General features: G+C 43.0%; 1 protein-coding gene across 1 annotated transcript in view; it reads left to right on the plus strand.

Annotated features, from left to right (window-relative positions):
* The window catches only part of bbs9 (Bardet-Biedl syndrome 9), a 166897-nt gene that overhangs the window by 97358 nt on the left and 43225 nt on the right, over positions 1 to 26314 (plus strand). Inside the window, exons 21-22 of the mRNA XM_022746160.1 lie at positions 1030 to 1279; positions 12903 to 13013. Coding sequence (XP_022601881.1) covers positions 1030 to 1279; positions 12903 to 13013 — 361 coding nt within the window. The remainder of the gene's footprint in view (positions 1 to 1029; positions 1280 to 12902; positions 13014 to 26314) is intronic.

Below are 26314 nucleotides of genomic sequence, written 5' to 3' on the forward strand. Positions count from 1 at the left end.
TCTCTGTCTCTGTCGCTCTGTCATCATCATTACAGGGTTGATTACCTGTCATTATGGCTCATTAGGGGCCTATCAGCATGGCGGCAGGCAGGGGGAGGAGGGGTGAGGGAGGTGGGGGGCTTGGGAAAAGGGGAGGGTGGGAGGGGACCTGTCAACACACCGAAACACACACACACACACACACACACACACACACACACACACACACACACACATACATATGCACATCACCTCCCTCCCTTGGACTCACCCATCCAGGGTCACCCGTTGAGAGCGCTGGTTGTAGATTTAGGGGTTTTATAGGACAAGATAGGTGTGTGTGTGTGCGCGGGCGCGCGTGCGTGTGCGTGCGTGTGTGTGTGTGAGGTCAGAGATGCCCAGACGAGATATCTTGGCCAGAGACGACAGAAAGAGAGAGAGTGGCAAGAGACATGGATCTCATCTCCTCACTGCTTTTTATTACCTGTGTGTGTGTGTGTGTGTGTGTGTGTGTGTGTGTGTGTGTGTGTGTGTGTGTGTGTGTGTGTTCCTCCCTTTCAATTGTATGTTTCTTATTTAATTAAATGTCAAGCAATGATTGTTCATTAAATCTGCCTCTTCATCCTCCCTTTCCTGTTCTTCCTCCTTCGCTCCTTTACTTCTCTCCTTTTGCGCTCCATCTCTTGTCTTTCAATCCATTTCCTTCAACTTCTTCCTCTTGTCCTCCTTTTACTGTTTTTCTCCTTCCTTTCTTCCCTCTTCTCTGCGCTCACCATCTTTTCTCCACCTGCTCTTACCCCTGTTCTCATCAGTTCTTCCTCTCCTCTCTTGTTTCCTTCTTTTCCCAAACTTCTCTATCTCCTATCCTTGTCCTCCTATCCCCCTCCTTCTTTTTCTTTCCTGCTCTTTTGTTTTTTTCATGACCAACTGTTGATTAGCTTTGAGTCTTCCCTGTGACCGACTCTCCCTCATCTCTCTTCCCTCAACAACAACAACAACAACAACAACACACTTGCATCCTCACTCCTCACCTTCCTCCTGTCTCCTCAGGGCTGGGAGGAGAGCTGCGACGCTGCCGTCTCCCACCTCCTGCGGAGCTGCCTGTCGCGGAGCCCCAAGGACCAGGCCACATCTCTGGCCCAGGCGGGAGGCCCTGTGCTCACCCTCCCCCGTGACACCGACCGCCTCAAGAAGCACATCACCCTGATGTGTGATCGCATCGGGAAGGGAGGTCGTCTCACCCTGGCGTCCGAGGCCAACGTCCAGGTCCCCGCCCAGGTCCAGAACCTGGCTGCTCCCGGTGAGTCGGGGGGAGGGAGGGGAAGGAAGGTGGGGAGGGGGGGGTGGCAAATGAGGTCAGGATAAAGGTTGGGGAATGAGGAGAGGAAAACAGGTATGATGAGCTGATGCAGTACACACACACACACACACACACACACACACACTGTTTCTGACATGGACAAAGCTCTACAGTGTGTGTGTGTGTGTGTGTGTGTGTGTGTGTGCGCCCGCCCTTGACACAGAACCGCTCTGCCATGAATAATAAATGTTCCATCATAAATTGTTGAATCAAATTCTGAAGTTACGCTGAGCGGTGCACAGTTGTACATTCACTCCCGAGACACTTTTCATTGTGATACCACGGATAAAATCACATGACACTCACGTGTTAAGTTAATCATCATGGGTCTAATTACTAGTACTACAAATAAAAGTGTTGGTTCACCAACATCTGGCAGTTTTAGCAGAATCTCTCTGGCCTTTCAAATAATTTTTCTTCTCACATTCAAGCTAATTAGGATCATTGGAAGCCTAATTAATTCTGTTCAGGCTTCTAATTGGTGTCATTGTAAATGGGTGTCTTCTTAAACTGTCCTCCCCAGGAAAACAATAGATCACTTGATCACATACTTTAAACAGCCTTGTGTTTACATCTTCCTGACCTCTTTCGTTCAAATAACCGTCGTCTGTCAGAAATAAAGGAGGAAGTTGTGTGACATTGTTCTCGTGCCACAAAAAGGTAGATGGTTGGACGTCAAAAGCATCTTTACCTCGACACCGGAGGCAGCAGTTTGCATCCAGTCTCCAACAGTCAGTGCTGCTTTCTTTTTAACCATAACGTCGGTCTTTACAAAACCTTAACCATAACCAGAGAACACTCATCTTTGTAATGGTAGCATGGCTTCTTTTAGATAAGATGCTCTAAGATGAAGGTTCAGTCTTAAGCCTTTCCCAGAGCTTTTAACTGTATCTCACGGCTTTCTTCAGTGAATGGAATTTGATCAGTTTCCAAAATACAAAGAATTGCTGAAGTTCAATAAGAGAAAGGTGTAAATACTCAGAGATCCACCTTAAAATATAACATATCTGTTCGGAAGAGATCAGTGATTTTGTACAAAAAATAAGTAATGGTGATGATCTGTTGCCTTTTCTGCATCTGTGTGTGTGTGTGTGTGTGTGTGTGTGTGTGTTGTTGCGCTGTGTGTGTTGGTGGACAGCCTCATATAAGCCGGTCCCCTGGTGAAGATTTTAGGCTTCGGCGGGTAAAAACATGAAGCCTATTCATGGTACACTTTACAGCCAACACACACACACACACACACACTCGTATTTAAATGCATCACTACACACACACACCCACAGACACACACATATGCAAAAACAACCCAAAAAACTACAGGTATGACACACACACTGTACACATGGATACACAGTGCAGACACACCCATAAAAACATGGATATACACGCCGCACACTTTAGCACATACAAGGCGGGACACACTCATAAAATCATAAGTATACATTCACATTTTGACACACACACACACACACACACACCTTATGGATCATTTAGTCTCGGCTGAAGTTTATGGAGGTGTTTCTGACAAGGTCATCAATTACAGTCTGTCCTCTCCTCCCTCTTTTATTTATTCCTCACCCTCCTCCCTTCCTCATTCCTCCTTCTCTCCGTGAAACTAAAAAGTAAAATCAGTCATTTTTTCATGTTGCACTTGTGCAAAATGGTGAAAAGAGCAAGATGACGATTTGCGTCGTTGAGTCGCGGCGTTTGAATCGATTTGTTGCACGTTGTATCGCACCAGGTTACAACTCTGTTTTATAACATAACACTGTAAAAAGTGTGGCACTAAAACAAGGACACATGGTCAATAAGAAAAAGTAACACACATTTCAGTCAGTCAGTGATGCCCCGTCCGATCCTCGTCTCGTTGTTCAGTTTTGCTGTAACTCGTTGAGGAACATGTAAATTCTTCTTCTCTGGTGTCTCATTTGTCCCAGCTGTCACACTGCAGCTGCCCGGCAGTTGTGTTCTGCATGTGATGGAGACGTAGTTTGACAGCAGTGAGTTAATTTAAGATGAATTATTATTGTGCACAGGAGACACTGAACCAAAGGAGGTCGAGTACTGGACCAAACATCCAGCACTGACTCGTTTGAATAGACACGGTTATGCAGCTAATTTATAATACTTAACAAGGTTTATAGATAAATCCTCTCTCTTTGAGTATTAATGTGTGTGTGTGTGTGTGTGTGTGAGAGAGAGAGAGAGAGAGAGAGAGAGAGAGAGAGAGAGAGAGCGAGGGAGGGAGGGAGAGTGAGTGAGAAAAGTCTATAAAACTTTAAAGGCTTGTTTAAAAGTCATTATAGTGATTACAGTAATTCAGCACAAAGTTCAGTGGAACATAACTGAATCAATTAATTCAGTGTGTGTGTGTGTGTGTGTGTGTGTGTGTGTGTGTGTGTGAGAGAGAGAGAGAGTGTGAATATGAGAGGGAGAGAGTGTGTTTGTGTTTATGTTTCCTTGTCATGCGGTCTACCCTCTCTCCTTTGGTCTGCTGCCAAAATTCACACAGACAGACACACACACACAGAGACACACACACACACACACACACACACACACACACACACACACACACACACAGCACTTCAGTAAACAGTCGTTTGTTAGCCGTCTCAGATGTTGCTTTTTCACCCGCCCGTAAACATACACATTTGTTTACGTTTCCAACAACACCGGCGGCAACCGTTTCCCTCCAAGACCACAGACACACACACACACACACACACACACACACACACACACACAGGGATACCACACAACAAGCCCCACTTCATTGGTACAGAGTGTGTGTGTGTATCTGTGTAAATGTGTTTATGTGAGAGTTTCCTGGAAATAAAAACCTTACAACACACACACACACACACACACACACCTAAAAACACACACTGAGACAGTGTCACTCTCATTGTTAAAGCTTCACCTTTTCATCCAGGAGAAGAGAGAGAGGGAAGAGAAAAGAGAGCAAGAGAGGAGGGTCTGATTAATGTGAGAACAGATGGAAGGAAAGAGCTATTTAAGGTGGAAAGATGGAAATTCCAAAATTCCAGTCCCAGTGAGAATTAAGCCCCATGTGGCCAAGATTAATATGACGAGGCAGAATGAGTAATAAAATATTTCCCCTTCTTGGTAATGAAAGCCTTTGTTCTAGCCAGATGTTAATTTAACCACTGGCAAATAGCAGGTATCAGATATATATATATATATGTATATATACGAGTATATGAATGTTTGTGATCTTCCCCTAACCTTCACCAAATGTCCAAGTTTCTTTAAAAGTTTAAAGTATATATGGGAAATGCTTTTATTTCCTGGTAGTTATTTATATTTAATTTCATCACTAACACAGACATTAAAGAAACTACTGACACGTCTCGATTAAGTTTTTTAAATCAGGTTAAAACAGCTGCTGTTCGTCAAAGTCGAGCTCTGTTAACCACGATCGTTCTCCGACCACATGGTTTTTATTGTAACTATGACAAAGTAGTAATTTTAACCCAAATCTTTCTTCAACCCTGTTACCAAGTTGTTTTTCTGCCTAAATTCAACCAAATCTTATATCGTCACATCATAAAAGGGATGAATTCACAGTGAAAAATGATGTGTGTGTTGCTCTAAGGGGCAGAAAAAGTTAAGAAAAAACGATAATATACATTACGACACAGCAGAACAGCGAGGTGTACATGAATAAAAGTACAACTGGTGAACAACAGGACAATGAACAATAATAACAACAAACTACAACATAGATTTTTTTTCTTAATCCGTTAAAATTTGCCATTGAATCTGTTATGTAGGTGTATTTAGTAATGAAATATTGAAATGTACTTTCACTGCATGTTCTCCACTTCCCTCTGTGATGTCCTACATTTCCCCGAATCGATGAGGTCAGCATTTGGAGAATGAATACAAAGGTGTTAAATTCGTGTTAAATTGAATGACTCAGTTTGGGAGTGATAACAAAAGCGAGCAAGACAAAACCACGAGTTACAGTCTCCTTACTCAGACTCCAGGCATGTTTTGTAGCTGCATTGCATTCTGGTCTATTTCCTATTACTTTTTTTGTGCCTCTAATCTGTAGTTTGTTGAAGGTCAGGATAAAATGGCGGCTGTGGGAAGAATCTCCATCTCTGTAATGTAGCAGTGGCTGTTTTTAATAATGATAATCCAAAGTTTTCCTTTACATTGAGCCAAAGGATCATTATTATTATTATTATTATTATTATTATTATTATTATTATTATTATTATTATTATTATTATTATTATTATTATTATTATTATTATTATTATTATCATTATTATTATTATTATTATTATTATAGAACTTTGTACTTGTGCATTAAGATAATATTCTCAACATTAACAGATGTAACTGTTAGCTTCAGCGTTACGTCCACATTTTCTCTCCCACTGTATTTATCTCTGTCTCTTCATCACATGACCTTTCTGTTTTCACCCTGATGACATCATTCAAACTAACTGGCCTCAACAGCTGCACTCTGTACACACACACACACACACACACACACACACCTGGTGAAATCAGGATGTGTTTATCACACGGGTCATTAGTCAGCGCGCTGTCAGCATAGCTTTGAACTGACCTCAACCATGGAGGTGTGTATATTGATGTCTTCTCCCACACACACACACACTGACACACACACACACACACACACGTACTGTATAAACACACTTAATCTCTCCAGTTATTTTGCCGCAGTGAGCAACATTTTTGGCAGCACTTGCTCTTCTCTTGTGTTCCTTCTGTTTTTTTTTTTTTTTTGTTTCTTTTTTATACATTTCTTTTTTCATCAGTTTTAACCCGCAGTTAATCTTGTGTAGTCATCTTTTATCGTTTCGCTTTGATCAGTTTCTGGTCTGTTGTTTTTCATTTGTTCTCTCATGTAAAGAAAAAAGAGCTTTCTCCAGGCCGAGCGAGGACGAGAGGAGAGATACATTTTTCCCATTAAACGTGTCTTTTAGGGGAGTTCCTCCTTATCAGACTCCAGGGTCTGAGGACAGAGGGTGTTGTGTGATTTACAGGTTGTTAAACCCCCTCGAGGAAAAATTTTGTGATTTGTGATATTAGGCCGTTTAAATTAAATTTGACTTCAAACGTTTTTGTGTGAAGCAATACACTACACGTGTGTGAAACGTTTGTGTTCGTTTCACCTGCCTTTAAATCGTGAGAGACGCCGTTCCTCTGCGGTTCACTGTGCCAGCGTCCGGACACGACACTCATACATACAATACTGTGATGGTGTCGGGGCGCGAGGTGTGGAGAACGTTTCCCTGAGCGTTGGGATCACCCTTAAGTACAATTAGATTTTATGATATTATGTAATTGCTGAGCTCAGTGACTGCAATGCGTCTCCACATGTGTACCAGACCTCTTCTTTGTTTGGTTTTTAGTGTTCTGGATCTTTTGTTTACAGCTGTGGAGACAATATCTTGTCGAAAGGTGAAACACACAAAAACACTACGTTTCATTAACTGCGACACCACCTACATAGTGTATCGCCTCACTCGCCTGTGTGAGTGTTTCTGACTCGGTGAACGTAAACCTAGATTATCCTGCGGCACAGCAATCTGCTGAACATCATGGATACGATTAGTCTCTAGAGGGTCGAAGGAAAAGAAGTTATTGAATAATCCATCAGAGGGAGTGACTGCCTTTAAACGGGATCTTTAAATTGGAGGCTTTAATACTGTATATCCAGGTTGGAGTGATATGATTCAGTTGTCATTATCTTTTTCTCTTTTTTGATATATATGTGGACGTTATTGTGGCGTTATTTCATTATGTGTCGCAGTGCTGCAAAAGATGTGAATCTGTTTTTACTGATTCCGCCCAGACAAAGACGAGAGGAAGTGGAAACCAGCTCCTCGCTCTGCTTATTTTTCTTCACTATGATCAGTTTTTTTATCTTAAGGCTTCCTGGATTTAGTGAAACACACTTGCCTCTTCTTTTGTTTGTTTTTCTGTAGTTCTTTTTCAGTGCTGAACCATATGTTCATCTCTTTTCTAATGTTTTCAATCATGATTTATTCTCTGACTGTAATATTCTCATTTCCTGTCCTTCTTCTTCTCTTCTCTTCTCTTCTCTTCTCTTCTCTTCTCTTCTCTTCTCTTCTCTTCTCTTCTCTTCTAATGAAGTCAAAAAAGTTTTCTTATGTTTGATTGAAAGCAAGCACACAAACACACACACACACACACACACACACACACACACACACACACACACACACACAAACCCCTGTAGTGCATGTGTGTGTGTTGCAGTTATTTTCACAGTGTTCCACTGGTAGCTGTGGTTTGGGGCCTGCATCTATTTTAGACTTAAAGAGAGGGGAGAAGATGGGCTGTGTTTGTGTGCATGTATGAGTGTGTGTGTGTGTGTGTGTGTGTGTGTGTGTGTGTGTGTGTGTGTGTGTGCGTGCACATATGTATGCATGTGTGCGTATGTGTAAATCCAGAGGACACGGAGCGAAGGAAAATGCATGTAGTATGTGTAAGTGTAGGTCAGGTCTGGTGTGTAATCCTGAGCAGCTGTCTTTGTTCTGTCTCTGTGGTGTTTGCAAATTGAAGAGTTCTCCTCCAGACTTCTATAAATACGACAGCAGAGCTCTATTTTAGAAAGAATCAATCACTACCTGGAGCTCATCGTTCAATAAATCTGAAATGTTAGAGGAGGGTTGTTGTTTGTTTCTTACTCCTTTTACAAACTAGAAGAATTTAAATCACAAACTTAATTACACTTTTGTACTTTTCAGTCACTGAAATGACAGAGATCCGTTTTCACAATATTCAACATATACACAACTTGTGTGATGTGTTTGTGTGAAGGCTCGACAGAAGAGATCAGGTGTCTGAATCACACACACACACACACCAGTTTTCTAAAGGAATCACACTTCCTGCCTTTTGATGTGTGTTTTCAAAAGCACTGTGTGTGTGTGTGTGTGTGTGTGTGTGTGCAAATGTGTGGGTCTCACAAACTATACGTGTGCATATGTGTGCGTACAAACATGTGTACATTGAGGGGGGATTGAAATAGCGTAAAGCCCACAGCCAAATTGCTGCTAACCGCGGCAGCACAGTGTCACCCCCATCTTCAAACCGCAGCCCAGAATAAAGCAGGAATGCGCTGGTGTCTCCGCACTGCAGACCGAGACAGAGCTGTCTATTGGAAGCAGCTTCACCCCCTCAACCAAGCTGTCCAGAACCGTTCCAAAACCGGCCCCAAGTGGCCCCAAACTGTCACAGACCGGCCCAAACTGTCACAAAATGGCTTGAGCCTTCTTCAAATTATCATGGACTGAACCAAACCATCCTCATTTATATACAAACAGACCCACAAATGTCCAAAATGTCCCAGACTGTTGCACAACTGTCTTAGACTGTCCCCCAGCTATATCTAAACTTCATCAGAACTGCACCAGGCTTTCCAAACAATCTCCAAAGTGCCCCGAACTGTCCTTAACTGCCTTCAAGACGTAAGTTTCAAACTCTTCCCAAACCACCGAAACACACCATATCTAAACATCTGCAGACGGCCCCCGAACCTTTTCAAACTGCTCCTTAAATCTCCTCGACTGCCCCAAACTGGAGCGATATCTAGAAATTTGTATATCTCTCCTCCAAACTGTCTCCAGATCTGTCCTCTGCAGCTCTCTCTCCAGAACTTATCAAAGCTCCCAAACTGTCCGTGACGATTAAGGTTCTGTTTTCTGCAGCATGCAGGACTTTAAAAACATTATGGCACATCCTCCACATCTGTTCCAAACAGGGTCACATTAGTAATGATTGTGCTGGTGCCAGTTGTAGCAGTAAAAGAAAAACATTTAGTAATAGCAGTAGTAATAACAGCAACGGTCCTTGTTGTCCGCAGACCGTCCTGATCCCGCTGACTGGCTCTAAATTTGATTATTATTATTTTTTTGTTGTTGTTGTTGTTGTTCAGATTCGGAGCTTGTACAGAGATCCAGTCTGTAATAACAGAAACAGGAGACTTCCTGGTGATTTTAACGAGCCGAGGAGCCGACCCTGCTGCTGAATGTTATGGCTCTACCTTCGACGTATGAGAGAGAGAGAGAGAGAGAGTGCAGATTCTACATCTCTGTCACTGTAACTGCAAACCTATTAAGACAGTTTGGGAAAGTTTGGGACTTGTCAAGGACATTTTTGAAAGAATTTAAAAGAATTTGGGTGCAGTTTAGGAAATTTTAAGATGGTTTGAGACAGTTTTGGAAGAGTAACTTAATACCTGGCTAAAAATAAAACATTTAATTGCCCTCTCTGGTTGAAAGTTTCGAAGGTTTGTTGCAGCTTTGACTCTACAACGCAACAGGAAGGTGATGAGTTAAACCACTGGAAGTCGGCAAAAAAAAAATCTCTAAAAAATACTCTTTTAACAGCTTGCACCTGCTATTGTTGCTGCATGTAAAGCGGCGGCACTATCTCAGCTTCGACCCTGTTCGACCCTGTGTCACGGTCTCTACATCTTCATCAGCGACGCTACATCTAATATTATAGATCCACTGTCTGAGGACATGCTGCTGCAACACCTGCTTCTGGTTCTACTTTAAATACATCGCCACCAGTATGATTGTGCAGCCTCTAACACAACAACTGTAATTACAGTGTCATCTTCCATTCGGCTGCTTTTCTTGGGTGTTGAAGTGTGATGTGGTGCAGAGTGGAGAGTCCAAACCTCAGGGTTGTCTAAAACTGATAACCCCGACCAGCGAGACAAATATAGACCTGACCGCGGCCGAGGGAAACACAGATACACACCGCAACTCCGACCAGGCGGTACTACGCCTACTATTTACAGAGCGGGAAGGAGAGAGAGGCAGAGGGAGGAATGCATGAGAGGTCAGAGCAAAGAGACAGTCTGTGTGTGTGTGTGTGTGTGTGTGTGTGTGTGTGTGTGTGTGTGTGTGTGTGTGTGTGTGTGTAATGTGATTTTGTTTCAGAGTTGCTCCAGAGGTGGGCTATTTCCTTACCTCATGTTGATGTAAGGCTGAGGTTAAAACACACACACACACACACACACACACACACACACACACACACACACACACGCACACACACACAGACCCACACATTCCCCGTGAAATTGTAAGACAGCGTTAAAAAAAACCGACTCGCCTTAGAAAAACACCTGCCCAATTAAGAGCAAGGCATATCCCATTTCAAACAACTGTGAGTGAGAGTGTGTGTGTGTGTGTGTGTGTGTGTGTGTGTGTGTGTGTTTGTGTGTGTGTGTGTGTGTGTGTGTGTGTGAAGCCACAGGCTGTGCTCTCACCAAAGAGAACAAGATTGGCTTTAGAAAAGGCCAGGATAAATATTAGAGAGGGCTTAGGGTAATCTGCACACACACACACACACACACACACACACACACACACACACACAGACGAAGACGCAGTGGGGGAGATGGAGAGACACACACATTCTCAGACACCTTAAGGTAGACATGATGGCAGACACACACACACACACACACACACACACGCTCAGACACACACAGTACAAAGGTGTGTGTGTGTGTGTGTGTGTGTGTGTGTGTGCAGTGCATGTTAAATGAAAGTACCGTGAAACTGGACACAATCCTCAGGGAGGAGAGGAAATGAGGAGAAATGGACATGTGGGAAAGAGATGGAAAGAGGAGGGTGAGGAGAAAGAAGAGAAAACAGAGGGATGAGGAGGAGACAGAAGGAGAGGAAAGGGGGGGGGAGGGGGGGAGGAGAAGAGACAGAGGGGAGTTAGGCAACAGGAAAAGGATGAGGAGGGAGCAGAGGAAAGAGAGGAAGAGGAGACAGAGAGGGGAGGAGAGGAATGACGGAAGGGGGATAAAGAGGAGACAGAGAGGTGGGATGGAGAAGAGACAAGGCGTCCAATTCATCGGCCTCAGGAGCTCCCTAAATCCACACTGATCCATGGGATTCTAGCAGGGATTTCATCACACACACACAATCACACCCTCACCCGTCCAAGTTTACACACACACACACACACACACACACACACACACATCCATGTTCTATTGCTTCTTCTACAAAACCTCCAAAAACACGAACATTTAATATTTACATTTTTCTGTAAACGCTGACAAACACACACCGAGAAGAATTTAGAATTTAGACATTTTTTTGTTTTTGGCCTGAAGCAGGAGAAACAGCGACAGCAGTGAGCTGCGAGCAGAACATCGTGTCTGTAGTGAGGAAAAGAAAACGAAAAAAAAAAAAGTTTCATTTTTATGCTAATAACAGCAGAGCACAGCTTTATTGTCCGTCATAGTTGAATCTCGTCTTTCTCTACACCTCTGCAGACACGACATTAAGACACACAACGTTAGAAACAACAACATCCAAGTGTTATTGTTCAGTAAATCATGGGGTGATCTCTGCCAATAGAATCAATGGTGGCAAGCAAGAAATAAACTGAACGAATAACAAACAAAAATAGCAGTAACTGCTTTTTGCTTTTCCCCCAAACATGTTGTTTTGCCAACCTCATGGTTTCACAGATCTCATGATCAGACTTACAACAGTGAAATGCGATATGATTCGCCTCAACCCGCAGAGACGCACGCTGCAAGATGCTGCTGGTTTACAGGTTTTAAAGTATATGCGTCATATGCCATCACTGCATGTTGAGTAGAATAAGCGCTGACATGTATGTAAAAAGGGCTGGGATATTACATGTCTGCAGAGGCGGGCGTGGTCGCACATGTCACGTATCCAGGGCAGCGCTGTGACATGGGCAGGATAAAAAAAAAAAAAATGTACATCATGTGAAACCTGCAGAACGTTCAGCTTCACAGAAACAAATAGCTCTGTGTCTTCATCTCCTCATTCTTCCTGGTAATGTGCATTTGTGACAGTTATTATTGTTTATTGTTTTTATGTTAATTATTCTCTTTGGCTTCTTTTGTTTTTTCTTCTTTATTGTTATAGTGTGATTTTAATCATTGTTTTATTGGTTGTTTTTCGTGTGTGGACTCCAGGAGGACTAAGCTAATAATTTAATCCAAATAAAGAAATAAAGAAATAAAGTGTCTACACAGGGCGAGTAGCATGAGCAGAACATTTGCAGGGCGGCGGCAGCAGCTTCAGCAGCTTCAGCTTGTGTTTATACGGATGCATTCAGGCACAGTAACTGTAGTTATGCACTACACACTCATAAACACAAGCTGTTATGCGGCCTGTGTACACCTCTGGATTTATTAAAATAGGAGCGTATCTGTTCCATCAGACGTCTGTGAAGAGTCTCCATCGCCCAGGTTCATGGTTATCCAAGAAAAGTTGAATCGGGGACAACTGGGCTTGTTGTAGATACTTGCATCAGACACACGTGAGACAGAAAACGTGGCTGACAAACACTGACTGTGTGTCGGCACGCCCCGAGTTCAAATTCTCACAACCATCAGCAAAACATGGAAGTTGAAGTTGTTAACCGGCCAGCTGTGAAAGGCTGCTGTCACACTGTCAGTTTGTAGAACTATAAGTGCAAAGCCTTTGCTAACGTGTTCTCTCTACCTGTCGTTCAGGAGGTGTGGAGCCCATAGCAGAGGTGGCCGGTGACGGGGAGGAGCTGGAGCTCCCGCAGGAGGCCACCAAGTTCATCAAGAAGAAACAGCCGTCTAAGAAAGTCAAGAAAGGTAGGAGCACAAACTCCTCCATCTTTTTTACTCATCTCCTTGGTACCTTCCTGTTATCTTTTCTCCTCCCCGTCTCTCTGTGTCTTTATTTGGAGCTGAATGTTGTCTACCTCTCAGACCCCTCAGTGGTTCTGCGTCGCCTTGTCACATTTCCAAGCCACCCGTATCAAAATACATCACTCCAGCGGTACGTCCGCAGCATCGCTCCCAGCTTGTCAGTAAATCCTGACCAGAGCCCTGACACCGATATCTGTTCACTGTCTGTCACACTGTTGTAATCCACCTCTATTTTCCCTCACGGCACAGTGCTCTGCCTCATCTGTTATTTGGACATACCACTTTGACTGCCATTGGCACAAGCTCCACAGACTCAGCATGGTTCACACCCTAGCTGGTGCCAAGTGATGAAATCAAACCATAAATTTGGTTCTGAGGATGCAGCATTGATGTTCGTGGTGTTTCTAAAGGTTTAGTTTTGTTTTTTCACCCTATGATCCTGCACTGTTGATGAGATGTAACGCATCCTCACATCACTGAACCAATAAGATCGGGCGAACGAGCCACTAGCACCTTTACTTTACTTGGCAGCAGTTACAGCATCACTCTGGTCATGAAACATGTGTTTTGTTGCCCGGGGAGGAAAACTCATGACCACGTCCCTCATGACATCTCATGCATCTCATACTGTGGGAATACGGGATGCCAATCAGTCCCTATATAAACATAGTGGAAGCAAATGAGTAAATCTCATCAGCGTCAGCGAGCCAATCAGCATGCAGCGTGCTTGGACCAAGATCCAAAAATGCTGGTGATCAGCTTGGAACACGTTTAACTGAGCTTAAAAATAAGAATAAAAGTAAAATTTGTGCCGTAATGTTTATTGTTATTGTCCTTTTTGTTAAAATTGATCTGATAAAATTGATATAAAAAGAAAAAAAGTATCGTTAAGAATCTGTATCAGGACTGATATCGAAAAATCTTTGATCAGTTGTTTTGCTGCTCATTTCCAGTCCATCTATGTTCCACTCATCCACCTGCTCCTGCTCATACATGTGGTATATACTCTGAACCCATAATGCTCTCTAAGATGTCCTTCCCTGGGAATATGAGCTATCCGCTGCTGTGCACTCGTCTGCGTTTCATTTCTGCTTTGTTCCTGTTGTGGCCATGCTTTTATTATCACAGTGTTACTGCTGCGGCTTTGTGAGAGCGGAGCTGGGAGCATGTCCGGCGTTGCTGGCTCACTGTTGCCAGGTCTACGCTCACTGTTTCTCTGTTTGGGGAGTTGGACCACGCTCTCTTCCTCTTCCTCCGTCTGCTGTGTCTCGTTCTCACTCTCTCTCCTCTCTTTATGTTTGCGTCCATCTGGCTCTGCTCTCAGTCTGTCCTCCTTTCCATCTGTCTGAAAGACGCAGCAGGTCCGCAGAGGACATATCTGGCCCTTTAATATCTGACTATTTATTTTCCTAATCAACCCAATCAAGCAGGATGACACCTCAATTTCTTCCTTCCTTACTTCCTTTCTTCCATCCTGCCCTGTTTTGTTTTAGTCATCATTAGTTACTAAAGAGATTAGTTTGATACGCACACATACAACACGATCACATCAGCCTCCACACACACTCAACAAGAGCATATTGTTTCCTGGCTTCTGGCTTTGTCACACACACACACACATACACACACACACAACCACACGTACACGTGCACATGCACATGCACACACACCAGTCTCCTGCCAGAGAGGGGCTTCTGGTTTGCATTGAGGACAAATCCGTGTTTTATGACAGTTTGTCTTTCCTAAACCGTGGCGGATAGATCCGCTTTGATGGGCTCTACTTGAGCTATTAGTTACATTAGTTGTGTGTGTGTGTGTGTGTGTGTGTGTGTGTGTGTGTGTGTGTGTGCGTGTGTGTGTGCGTGTGTGTGTGTGTGTGTGTGTGTGTCTGTGTGTGCACGCATGTGGTTAATCCACTCAGGCGTCGGCACTAATGAGAAGAGGAGGCGTGGGAGACACAAAGAGGGCGACACAGGGATCATTAGATATACACTCATATACGGTACATATACATTCACACACACACATACACACACGCACACACACGCACGCACTTACACAGCCAGTAAGTCTGTCCGATCTGCCACTGTGTGTTTTCTGAGCTTACAACCACATGCTGTGTTCAAAACAACCGTGGGAATGTTAAAACACGTCAGTGCAGTGCCACTGCATTGTGTTAGCGTGTTTTATTAATTGTACACGTGTTGATCACGTGTGTTTGTCCGGATAAAAACATTTTGACAGTGAATTATACAGCATAGGAAAAGGTTTGATTTATTAATCCTGTAGTCAGTGTAATTAGTCTTCAAAGTACCAATCATACAAGCGCTCGCTTTCTCCCAAGTTTAACATTAGTATAAATCAAAGTGTAGAACTCATTGGAATCATTTTTATCTCAGTCACTCACACTACATGTGCTGCGCCATAGCTGCAGTGAGCTCAATGCAAATCCACTATTAACCATGTGTATGAAAGGTGAATCAGTTGGTCATTTTCCCATAGAAATGTGTAATTGTTTGAGATTTATTGTGTCTGTCTGATGGTCCTGAACTTAATATCAAAACAGAGGTTTAATAGAGCTTTACCTCTGTGGCTCTCTCTCTTACACACTCACACACACTCAAACACACACACTCACACACATACACACACTCACACACACACACACACTCACATGCACATCACCTTCGCCTTTCAGTTCCTCCCTCCAGACGTGATTGAAAAAAACCAAAGGGAAAATGATCCCTAATTAGTATTGTTTGTCATGGAAACCTCACAGTAAGTCTGTGGTTTGCACTTAAAATGAGTGGAGGGAGGAGGGGACGGAGGGGAGCAGGGGAAGTGATTTGGGTGACGGAGGGAGGGAGGGAGGAAGGGTAGGGGGGAGCATCATGTCCAGACTTGTCTTGTAGCCACCACACCTCCTCCTCCTCCTCCTCCTAAGAAACTGCAGCAGCTTGTAAAGACTTTGCACAGAATGGTGTGATTGTTTATTAAACCTTGTAGTGAAAGTCTCTTTTGACCCTGGAGCTTGTTGCTATTGCTGAAGGACACTTCACTTCTTCTTTTTTTTCCCCGTCATGCAGAATTTAGATTTTTATTTCTAAAATCTGTGTTTTGTTTTGGTGGCCTGTCGCACGCCGATGCACCGAACAAGGTGGGAGGCGGGACTACACTACACAGCAGACGGTGCTTCTCTCAGGCGCAGACACCAGTGTATTAACCACAGGTGATCAGTAACTAGAAGCATTAATGCCGATCTACCCATCATCAATCGGGGCATCCCTTTGAGGGATTAGCCCGTACCTACTGTACATAAGACAATTTTTTTACAGCTGCAAAATCCCCAACATGTGTCAGGCTTGAGGACATTGTTTGCATGTTATTACTCATCTCTCTCTGTCCTTGTTTCCTGTCATCTCTCTCTACTGTTTATGTTGTTTTTGTTCACATTTTGATAAGAATCCCTTAAATTTCTGAGCCAGATGTGCTCCGAGCGAGACATTTTAGGGTTGAAAAATAAAAGTTTAACTGCATTGCACATCAGTAGGAAGCTAGAATCTGCTGATAATATCATGCCAGTGCATTAGTCGCTCTGTCCACGGTGTAATCTACCCACAGACGCACAGTCGAGTGTTTCTGTCTGCTGGTGGCCCAATGCCAAAAAAGCCTGTGGGTGAACCAGGCAGCTCACTACTCCTATAAAAGCAGGGAACAAGATGGTAGAGAACAAATCAGTTCAAAGCTCTCATTCCTCAGACAAAGACACACACACACACACACACACCTTCCGCCTACCTGTCTATGACTTAAAAGTAATTAGGCGCCATGCCAACCCCCGCACCGCACCACACACACACACAGACCTTTCTGTTGGAGCGCATGGCAGCCGAAAAGCACATTTGGTCGACTTGAAAGACATCAAACAGCGTCTGAGAGTGGGACACTGAGAGAGAGAGAGAGAGAGAGAGGAGGAAGAGTGTAGCATGTTCTCTCCTTCTCTCCTCAGCTTGAAACGGAGGGATGAAAGAGAGATGAAAGGGAGAGTGTCTTCCTTCTCCTCTTTCCTGGCACTGCATCCCTTTTTGTTGCTCTGTTCCTCCCCTACAGCCCACCTGGGATCACAGACACCATCCAGAGCGAACACACACGTACACACACACGTACACACACACACACACACACACACACACTCCTGTGTTTACTGTTAGAGGAGGCGAACTGCTGAGGAAAATTTGAACCCTGACTAAACACGGAGTCTTGCTGTTTTCCCTCGATCTTGTCAGGACCAGTGTCAGTCTACGGTCAGCGGCCTCATTAAGCCACATTATGTACTAACACGGCCGCTACAGATTTATGCTAACAGCTATTAGCCACCGGCATGATGTGATTCTGCTGCAGAGATACTGCACCTCACGTATATTAGCATCAAACGGTCGTTAGCGACGTCTGCTGTGTTTTTGGTATCAGCCACTCAGGCAGTATTGCACCTCGCGCATATCACCAGTTACCATTAGCTGTTCGCCTTCACCCATTAGTAATGTGCTTTGTGCATTAGCAATAGCCGTAGCTTTATCCATTAGCTGCCAAATCCAGATAAGAGCTTGTCCTCCATTACTGTAAATCTATAACCATACCGAAGAAAATGTAGATAAAGAGAAGCAGATGAGTCAGAGAGAGATTCTCAAGCTTTGAGGCGGTCAGTCGTTCTGTGAAACCTCCGGTGAACCTGCAGCACCCTGTCGTACAGGAGCTGCTAACCGAGCTGAATGACTGTTAGTCTAGGATATAGCACAGATTTTCATGGTCCTGGTTGATTAAACTCAGGTTGTTTTTGTGTGTGTGTGTGTGTGTGTGTGTGTGTGTGTGTGCATTTGTAGAAGCTGTGAAAATTTGTCAAATTGGCAGATAATGGATGTTTTTGTATGTTTGACCAATCAGCAACTGACCAGAAGTTTGGCAGGTAACTAAAATAAATAGAATAAATACTTGAAAGACATACGGTTTTCTACCCATGTACCCATCATGGAACCAGAACTGTTTGTGTGTCTGCCTGCTGGGCCAGGGCCGGTGCTGCTGGTTCTTAGGACAGTGGTGGTTGAATAGAGGTCGGTGTGGATTGAATGGACTGAACGCTTCAGTAGTACTTTGACCTCTCACTTTTGATGTGTATTCCGTGCATGTGTAACTTCTGACTCTGGTTCCGAGGGCTAGAAATGATCGAGTCTGCTGGATTCACATCGGTGCCAGTAGTAACTTATTAAGCGAACTGGGTGCTTCAACCAATCCATTCAATTAGAGATGTTTTCTTCATCAGTGTGAGGAGAAAATTCTGTGTTTTCACTCAGGCGGGATGAGCTGTTGATTTAGTATTTAGTGCCACAGAAACCCAGTTGGTTTGGCATACAGATTTTAAATGTAGGGAAAACGAGAGCACTGATATCTGATCGGCACATGGTGTGAGCAAACATCTTCAGCTGATGCATGAAAATATGTATTGGGCAAGAATAGAATTGGGTTGTTTGCACGGTCGTGAAGGCAGGTACGTCCCTGACAGAGGTGTCTGGGCTCCTGGAAAAGTTTCTGCTGGTGAAAAGGTTTGTTTGATTTCAGAGGTTTCTCTACAGCAACGGGAACCAAAGTGTAACACTGAGTAATTATAGAAATCTGGCATCAAAAAAAGCACAAATCATAAGATATCAGCAGTTTACCCACAGGCAGCCTGGAGTCTGTTGGTGTCAGCTTTCAGGAAGGTCATTAGTTTCATGTTGGTTTCAAGTCTGTGTCTACGCTGTGATTTATGCTGCATGTGAGGTCACATCCTCCGTCTTTTTATGTGGATAGAGAGATAAATCGATCAGGACAAACAAACCTTTCATCTGCTGCCTTCCCGTTCTCCCAGGTGAGTCGTGTTGTCTGCAGCAGAGTGAAGCTGCACAGGTAATGAAACCTGCAGTGACTCAGTGAGAGTCGGTGTTCACGGGCCGGAGGAGACTTGTACCGACATGGCTGAGTTACACAGTCCCGCTGTGTCGGTCTGTCCGTCAGATTACAGACACACAGCGAACAGAGCTATCGGCTTACTGTCACACACCGCGGCTGCTATTCACATCCAGCTCCTGCACGCACAGACACACACACACACACACACACACACACTCACACACACACACACACACACACACACACACACACACACACACACACACACACACATACACACACAAACTCAGCGGGCAGGTTTCCTCATCCTGAACAGGATCCTCCCGGGCCGTGGCCAGAATTTCTGACCCATGGACTTGTGTTATAGACGTGCGTGTGTGTGTATGTTCATGTGTGTGTGTGCATGTTGATGTGTGTGACGGATAGAGGTCTCTCTATTCCCAGCTCACCCTCCATGAATAAAAACACAGATAGAAAATGAACCCTTGTTTGGCCATCGCCACACACACACACACACACACACACACACACACACACACACACACACTTTCCGAGGTTAAGTGTCCTTGCAGATGGAAATTAAAGTATGTGGCATATGAAACCAAGCTCGATTGTTTTGTGTGTGTGTGTGTGTGTGTGTGTGTGTGTGTGTGTGTTGGAAATTGAGTGGTGCAGTCATTAGACGCTGGTGTGAACCTACAGCCTGAGTCATCATCTGTGTCTGTGTGTGTTGATGTTACACTGTCAAATTAAAAACTAATAGAACATGTTTCTAAATGGTGAGTACAAACTGCGTCAGCTGAAATCATTCATTGATCAGGGACTGATCAGGACGCCAATACTACCAATACACAAGTCACCCTGATGAGGATATTTTCTGATGTGTGTATAAAAACCTTAGATGACACACTGCTGTTTCCTCTCGTCTCCTAATACAAACACAATGACAGAGATGTGACCAGTCAAGGAGAACTTAGCTTAAAAATAATATACTGTGAATTTGACATTTTCAGACTTGGAGAACAAAGATGCGAGTTTCCCCGGTGGTGCAAATAGGTTGCAAGGAGGTCGAAAGTCAGATCATAATGATATTTAACTAAAAATGATATAAACAAAATGGTCTTTTATCAAGTCAACATGTGGATCAGGACTTATGGGAAATCTCTTGTCCCACAGTTCAGTAGGGGGTTGTTGCTGGTAATTTTGGGGGAGAAGAAAATCTCCAATTCTATGTTCTTGCCACAAGAGTTTGTATTTTTGCCTCATCAGGGGGTTGCGTGGCATTTAAATTGGTGTGGTGCGTTCACTAAATTACAGCTGGTTTCCCAAACGCGTGTCCCCCAAGTCAAACATGTCAAATGTGCAGTTCTCAAAATAAAACTGCTCCTCATCACGTGTGAGCTCCTCGAGTCTAACTGGGTGTCGAGTGCGAGCCCCATGCATCCACATGTTTGTCAGCCGCCTTTAAATCCAAGTCGTCATCAGCTGTGAGTTCCTGGAATCTAGCTGTGTGCCCTAAAGTGCGAGTTTCCCGCACCCAGCTGGTCATTCAAACGTCCTTCCCTAAATCCAATTGGACATCGATCTGAATTCCCTGAAATCCAACAGTTTGTCGAGTGTGTGCTCACTAACTCCAACTCATCAGCACCTACATGTTTTCCAAATCCATGTCTTCATCGTGTGCATTGAAGAAACAATGGCAACTTCAAACTGTGTTATCTTACACAGTCTTTTCAGTTTGTATTCTTATTGATATTTTCTATGAACTTTGTCTTCCTATATGATGAGCCACCGTCTTAACGCCCTCTGACACTCACATAAATGTAGCTGTGGTGACGAAATATCACGAGGTTTCCATGACAATATCATCTTCCTTCATTGTTAATTCAAAATTAGTCTAAAAACAGAATTAGAAAACCATCTGAAAGCTGCAGTGTTTTGCTTGCGTGCAATTGGACAATGCAAAGTTTTCCTCACGCAGCTTGGAAAAATGCTAAATAAAAATTCAAAGAAACAGCACTAAGAAAATGTCCTCAGTGGAAGACAAGAAATGAGACGTAACATAAGAGCATTTATCTACTGAAAAGAGAATGAAGACTATCAGAGACATGAGCCAGCAGCAGAGGAGAGAGGGACCCTCCTGTACTCATTGAACCGGGCCGTGGAAGGTCATCCCACCTTCGCTCTGACCTCCTGACTGGTTTTTATCTCTGCAGCTTGTCAACAACATTTTTAGGTAGCAACATTTGCTCTTGTACTGTAACTCCAAAGCTCGTGTGTGCCAACAATATCCCCACCACATGGCTATCACGCCATCTCCGGAGCTATTTGTTGGCTCTGGGTGTGTTGACGGAGCGCTGATGAGATGCTTGGCTGTTTAATGTGTGTGTAATGTTCCACTAATGTCTCTGCAACGATATTATCTGATCAGCTATTCTTGGCCGGGGGCTAATGCTCACGGTGATTACAAGATAGAGATGAGGACAGTGTTCCAAATATTTGTTGCCTGGTCGGGTAACAGCGTTGGACTAATGCTTATGGACCCGTGGCACCGTGCAACGGAAAGTTCAGGGGTTTTAAGCCTTACAACAGCCGTTAAGTCCCGTCAGTGACCTTGTGTGGGGACAGCTCATTCACTGTAATTTGTCTTAGATAGATGTCGTGGAAAACTGCTGTAAAAATTGGTTATTGGAGAATGTCTTCAGGGATTTGGCAAAACTGCATATCTCAGCCTTTACTAAAACTTAATTTATCAATTAAATACAGACGATGAGGAATTATCTAGACGTTCGGTGCCTTAACATTTTCACTTTTTGAGATTGCAAAGGCCAAGTGCTTGATCAGTTTCACATGCAGTGAGTCCAGGGAGTCTTATGGCTCCGCGGTGGATTTATGGTCACAGAACAGAGACATACTCTTGCATCAAGCACCAGCAACATCAAAAGACACTACGTCATTTTGTGCACACCAATTGATGCCCAATGCACTCACCGAACTTACCCTACAGATTGAAGAAGCAGTCAAGGTGCAGTCGCATCTAAACATCAGCAGTCTGTGGGTTTGAATAGAAAACAATGAAGGTGTTGTGATGCACATCAGACACCGACAATGTGTGTTGATCCCTAAGGCAAAGCAGTGACTAAAGGTTGCCCACCGCTTTCCTCAGGACTTACCTTGATTACACCTGGTCCTCTATGTGGACTATAGACCAGAAATAAACATTAATCAGTCTCATAATGAAATCAACAACAGACACGAAGAAATCAGCTGTCACCATGATGGTAGTATGATAAAGAAAATAAAATGGTAGTCTTACAAATGATATGATTTGTCTGTGATAAAATATCCTAACTTAAGTCGCAAGTTCTGGAGAAAGTTACGAAAGGGAACCTCTGACGGACTTTCTACACCTTAACCCTCAAAAGCCCCTGACTGAATGCAGGTTATTTACTGTCAAGCCATAGGAAAACCTAGATTTAATGGCGTAACTCATTACGTCCTTCCTGTAATAGAATGGCGACCTGTCCAGGGTGTACCCCGCCCTTGCTGAATGTCAGCTGGGATTGGTTCTAGCTACCCCACCCCACCCCCCCACTCCCCCTGCAACCCTCAAAGGATAAGCAGTATATATACTATATATATATATATAATATATATATATATATATATATAATTATATATAGCTGATAGATTGGATCATTCTGCCATTCAAACATCTTAGTACATCTAAATGTAAAAAACATTTTTTATTAATATTTTTGCATCTTTTAAGTGTTTGATGCACCGAATAGTTCCAGCATTGAGAAGGTTGAGTTTCTCCAGTTTACCTAGGACAAGGAGGAGATGTTTTGAAGTGAATAACAGCAGGTACTTAGGGAAAAATATATCAACTGTTTATTAAGCCAGTATAGCAAAAGAGGGAGTTTCATCGAAACAATCTAATTAATCAAAGGTGTGTTGATAAGTTTCTGTAAATTATGGCTAAAAGAAAGTGGGAGAGAGACAGACGGAGGGGGAGATGTGAGGAAATGAAAAGGGATTTAGGATGAGAGGGAGTGGGCATGAGAGGGAGAGTTGGGACAAGGCAGGACTATCTGGCTACGATAACCATCAACAAACCAGACAGTCTTTTCAGAGGTGGAAACCCAGATGTGTGTGTATGTGTGTGTGCGCGTGTTTCTCCCCTCAGGTCATGTAAACATGTATGGGGTAAGGAGGCAGTGTTTTTGCGGTAGTGCCATTCAGCTCGGGTCCTGAGGGAACCTTCCAGAAAGGAATGAACGGCTCTTCTCTGGGAGGCCCGTGTAGGAAGTGGAGCTTCCAGTGGGGAGGAACCGGCCTTCACACCTCCTGCTGCTTTTCACATTACAGCCACAGCAGCCATGTTAGGGGATATAACCGTTAATCTAATGCGTTTATAGTCGCTACAGTTTCGGTTCATATATTTCATGGGTCAATCCAGCTATATACATATGGCCCCCACAGCATTTGAATAATATGAAACGCCACTTTGGATGTTCTGTTAACTATCCTTGTTAACAGTAACAGAAACTTAAAACAAGTATATGAGAGAGAGAGCCCTCTTACACATCCAAAAATGATGATACCATCTGCAAACATTACATTTTTTGAGACACACTTTATCAGCTTGTTCACTCACATAACACGTAATTTTTTAGCATGCAAACACTCTAACTGACCTTCAACATAGCATGTGGCTATGTGCAAACAATGCTAACTTAGCTATATATTAGCCGTTTAACTCTACATTTTGTTTGGAGAAGGGTTTAGTTTGTCGTAAGTCGTAAAACCTGATAGGTAGCCTTTACTTTAATCTTAAAGTTTAGCTTTCATGCCTGTAATAGCTAGAAAAACAACAGTTAGTTGCTAGTTGTTTGGCAAAAAAACATTCATCAGAAGAAAGATAAGATTATGTATTCTAATATAATAGCAGCAGACCATGTCGGCTACGACATTTAGACAAAATTATAGATTTTATTTGAATAATATAGACTGAAGCTCTGCAGTAGCACAATGAGCTGATACAGTGACACCCTGGAAGCTGAACAGATTGAATGCATAGTCACTATAGAGGCTAATGGTCAGGCTAATGCACTCTGACACAATAATGTTGAGGCTCACAGATTCGCCCATTGTGGTAGCTAGCAGTTATGTTAATGCATTCCAGCTTCATAGTGTTCCGAGGTCGGCGGTTAGCAGTTAGCTAATGTGCTCCAACATCAAGGTCGTTGGTGGTTCACCAGATCAGCTTTAAAATGGTTTCAGAACATTTAAACTGGTTTAGCTGGACTTCATTTCACTTTCCAGCAACTGGAAACTTCTGCAGAACAGGACGAGTCATTGCATGCTTTTTTTTGACAGAAGGATTTTCTTAATTTTGTCTTTCCATCTTCAATCCGTCAATTTATAATTATCCTAACTTAACTGTTCAGACACAATATTGTCAAATAGAAAGAAAGAAAGAAAACTCACATAAAACAGTGTTCGTCTGGTTTAAAGGCACTGCTCTCATCTGTGATACAGAAACGAGGTTTTCAGTTTGGGGGCAATCAGGGGCTGTTTTGCACTGTAATAAAAGCCCCCCTTTGTTGCCCCAATCCCCCTCGAAATCCCCTCACCCTGCACCCCTTCCCCCCATTTTTTTTAACAAGGGACCTTTAATTTGGCGAGAAGGAAGCAATGAATTGTGGAGTATACTTTTCCACGGGAGGCCTGGGAAGTGTAGGCCCCGCGTTCTCTCTCTCTCTCTCTCTCTCTCTCTCTCTCTCTCTCTCTNAGAATAGTTATTTACTTTGGGAAATGTATTGCTTGATAATGTATATGTTAGGTCTTTTTCATTTAGCCGAATACAAGAAAATGTCTTTTAAAGATGTTATGTTTTATTATTTACAACATAAAGTGGATAATTAGAAACCTGCCACATACCTGAAAATTAAACAGTAAAAAAACAGTATGTGACAGATTGTAAGGTTATAGATTCTAGCTCACTGGGATAAGATTAACTCTCTTCACTGAGCTCAGTGTAAACAAACATAATTTTCCAACTGTGAGATACAGACTAGATAAAGGTAGCCTGCATATGCCATAGTTGTCATGTTGCAGAGCTCACCAGACAAGTAATTATACTATATATAGCCATATTTCATGCTACTCGCCCGGCCAGCTCACCGTTCTCTGAATGCGACATCAGTGGTTGTTAGTGACCTTTTAAAGAGAGTTTCACATCTGATTTGATGAATAAATTGAGACCCATCTGCACAAATCTGACCGTAATCTGATTTAAAACAACTCAAAAATGTGGTTTAAATTTGATTTTCAGATTGAATTCATTACAAGACCTTTTCTGCTGCCTGAAGTTAATAAAAGCACTGATCATAACCTGAAGGATAGTGACTCCAGTCATTTCCAGGAACTTGTGTAATACCCCAACCATCAGTTTCATCAGGTCAAACTGGGAGCTGCATCCAAACTTGACTTAGGTGGTATTTGCTCTGACGTCAGTGTCTGAAGGACATTGATTCACTCTTTTCAAACAGCTGGTATGGAGAAAGGTTTGAGGCGCCGCAGGGAAATGTTTAACCATTAATGTTTATATTCAGACATCTTCATCTTGAAACTTAACTAGAGTCTGAAACTGCAAAGCAGAGTGCATCATAAAACAGGATTTTATCCCTTTTCCTTTCTGTTTCACATTTTGCTTCTGATTCTCTGATCATGATGTGGTCTGTTTAACCTTTTACCTTTGACTCTCCATTTCTGTTTGCATTTCTTCAGGTTGGGCCGATGGTGGAGGCTAAAAGAGGCCAAGAATGGGATCTATGTTATTCCTCTCAAAAGGAAACCTCCTAATCCTGAGGAAGCAAAGATGACTGAGTAGTGGACTGTTAAGTTTCTATTCTTTTGTAAATTAAAGTTTTAAAAACTGCTTATGTATCACTGTTTATCCACCAGCTTATTTTGTATTTTTAAAAAACTCCTTTGTGGAGTGAGTTGTTAATACAGGTGTTGGCTGTGAAACTCAACCCAAGATTTGTGTCTTGTCATCTTGTGATCCATCTATTTTGACTTAATAATATATATATATATATATATATATATATAGCTGATGGATAGATGGATCATTCTGCCATTCAAACATCTTAGTACATCTAATGTAAAAAACATTTTATTATTAATATTTTTGCATCTTTTAAGTGTTTGATGCACCGAATAGTTCCAGCATTGAGAAGGTTGAGTTTCTCCAGTTTACCTTCAGGACAAGGAGGAGATGTTTGAAGTG

The sequence above is a fragment of the Seriola dumerili genome, unplaced genomic scaffold (assembly GCF_002260705.1).
Source record: "Seriola dumerili isolate Sdu_G_001 unplaced genomic scaffold, Sdu_1.0 BDQW01000092.1, whole genome shotgun sequence".
Classification (NCBI taxonomy): domain Eukaryota; kingdom Metazoa; phylum Chordata; class Actinopteri; order Carangiformes; family Carangidae; genus Seriola; species Seriola dumerili.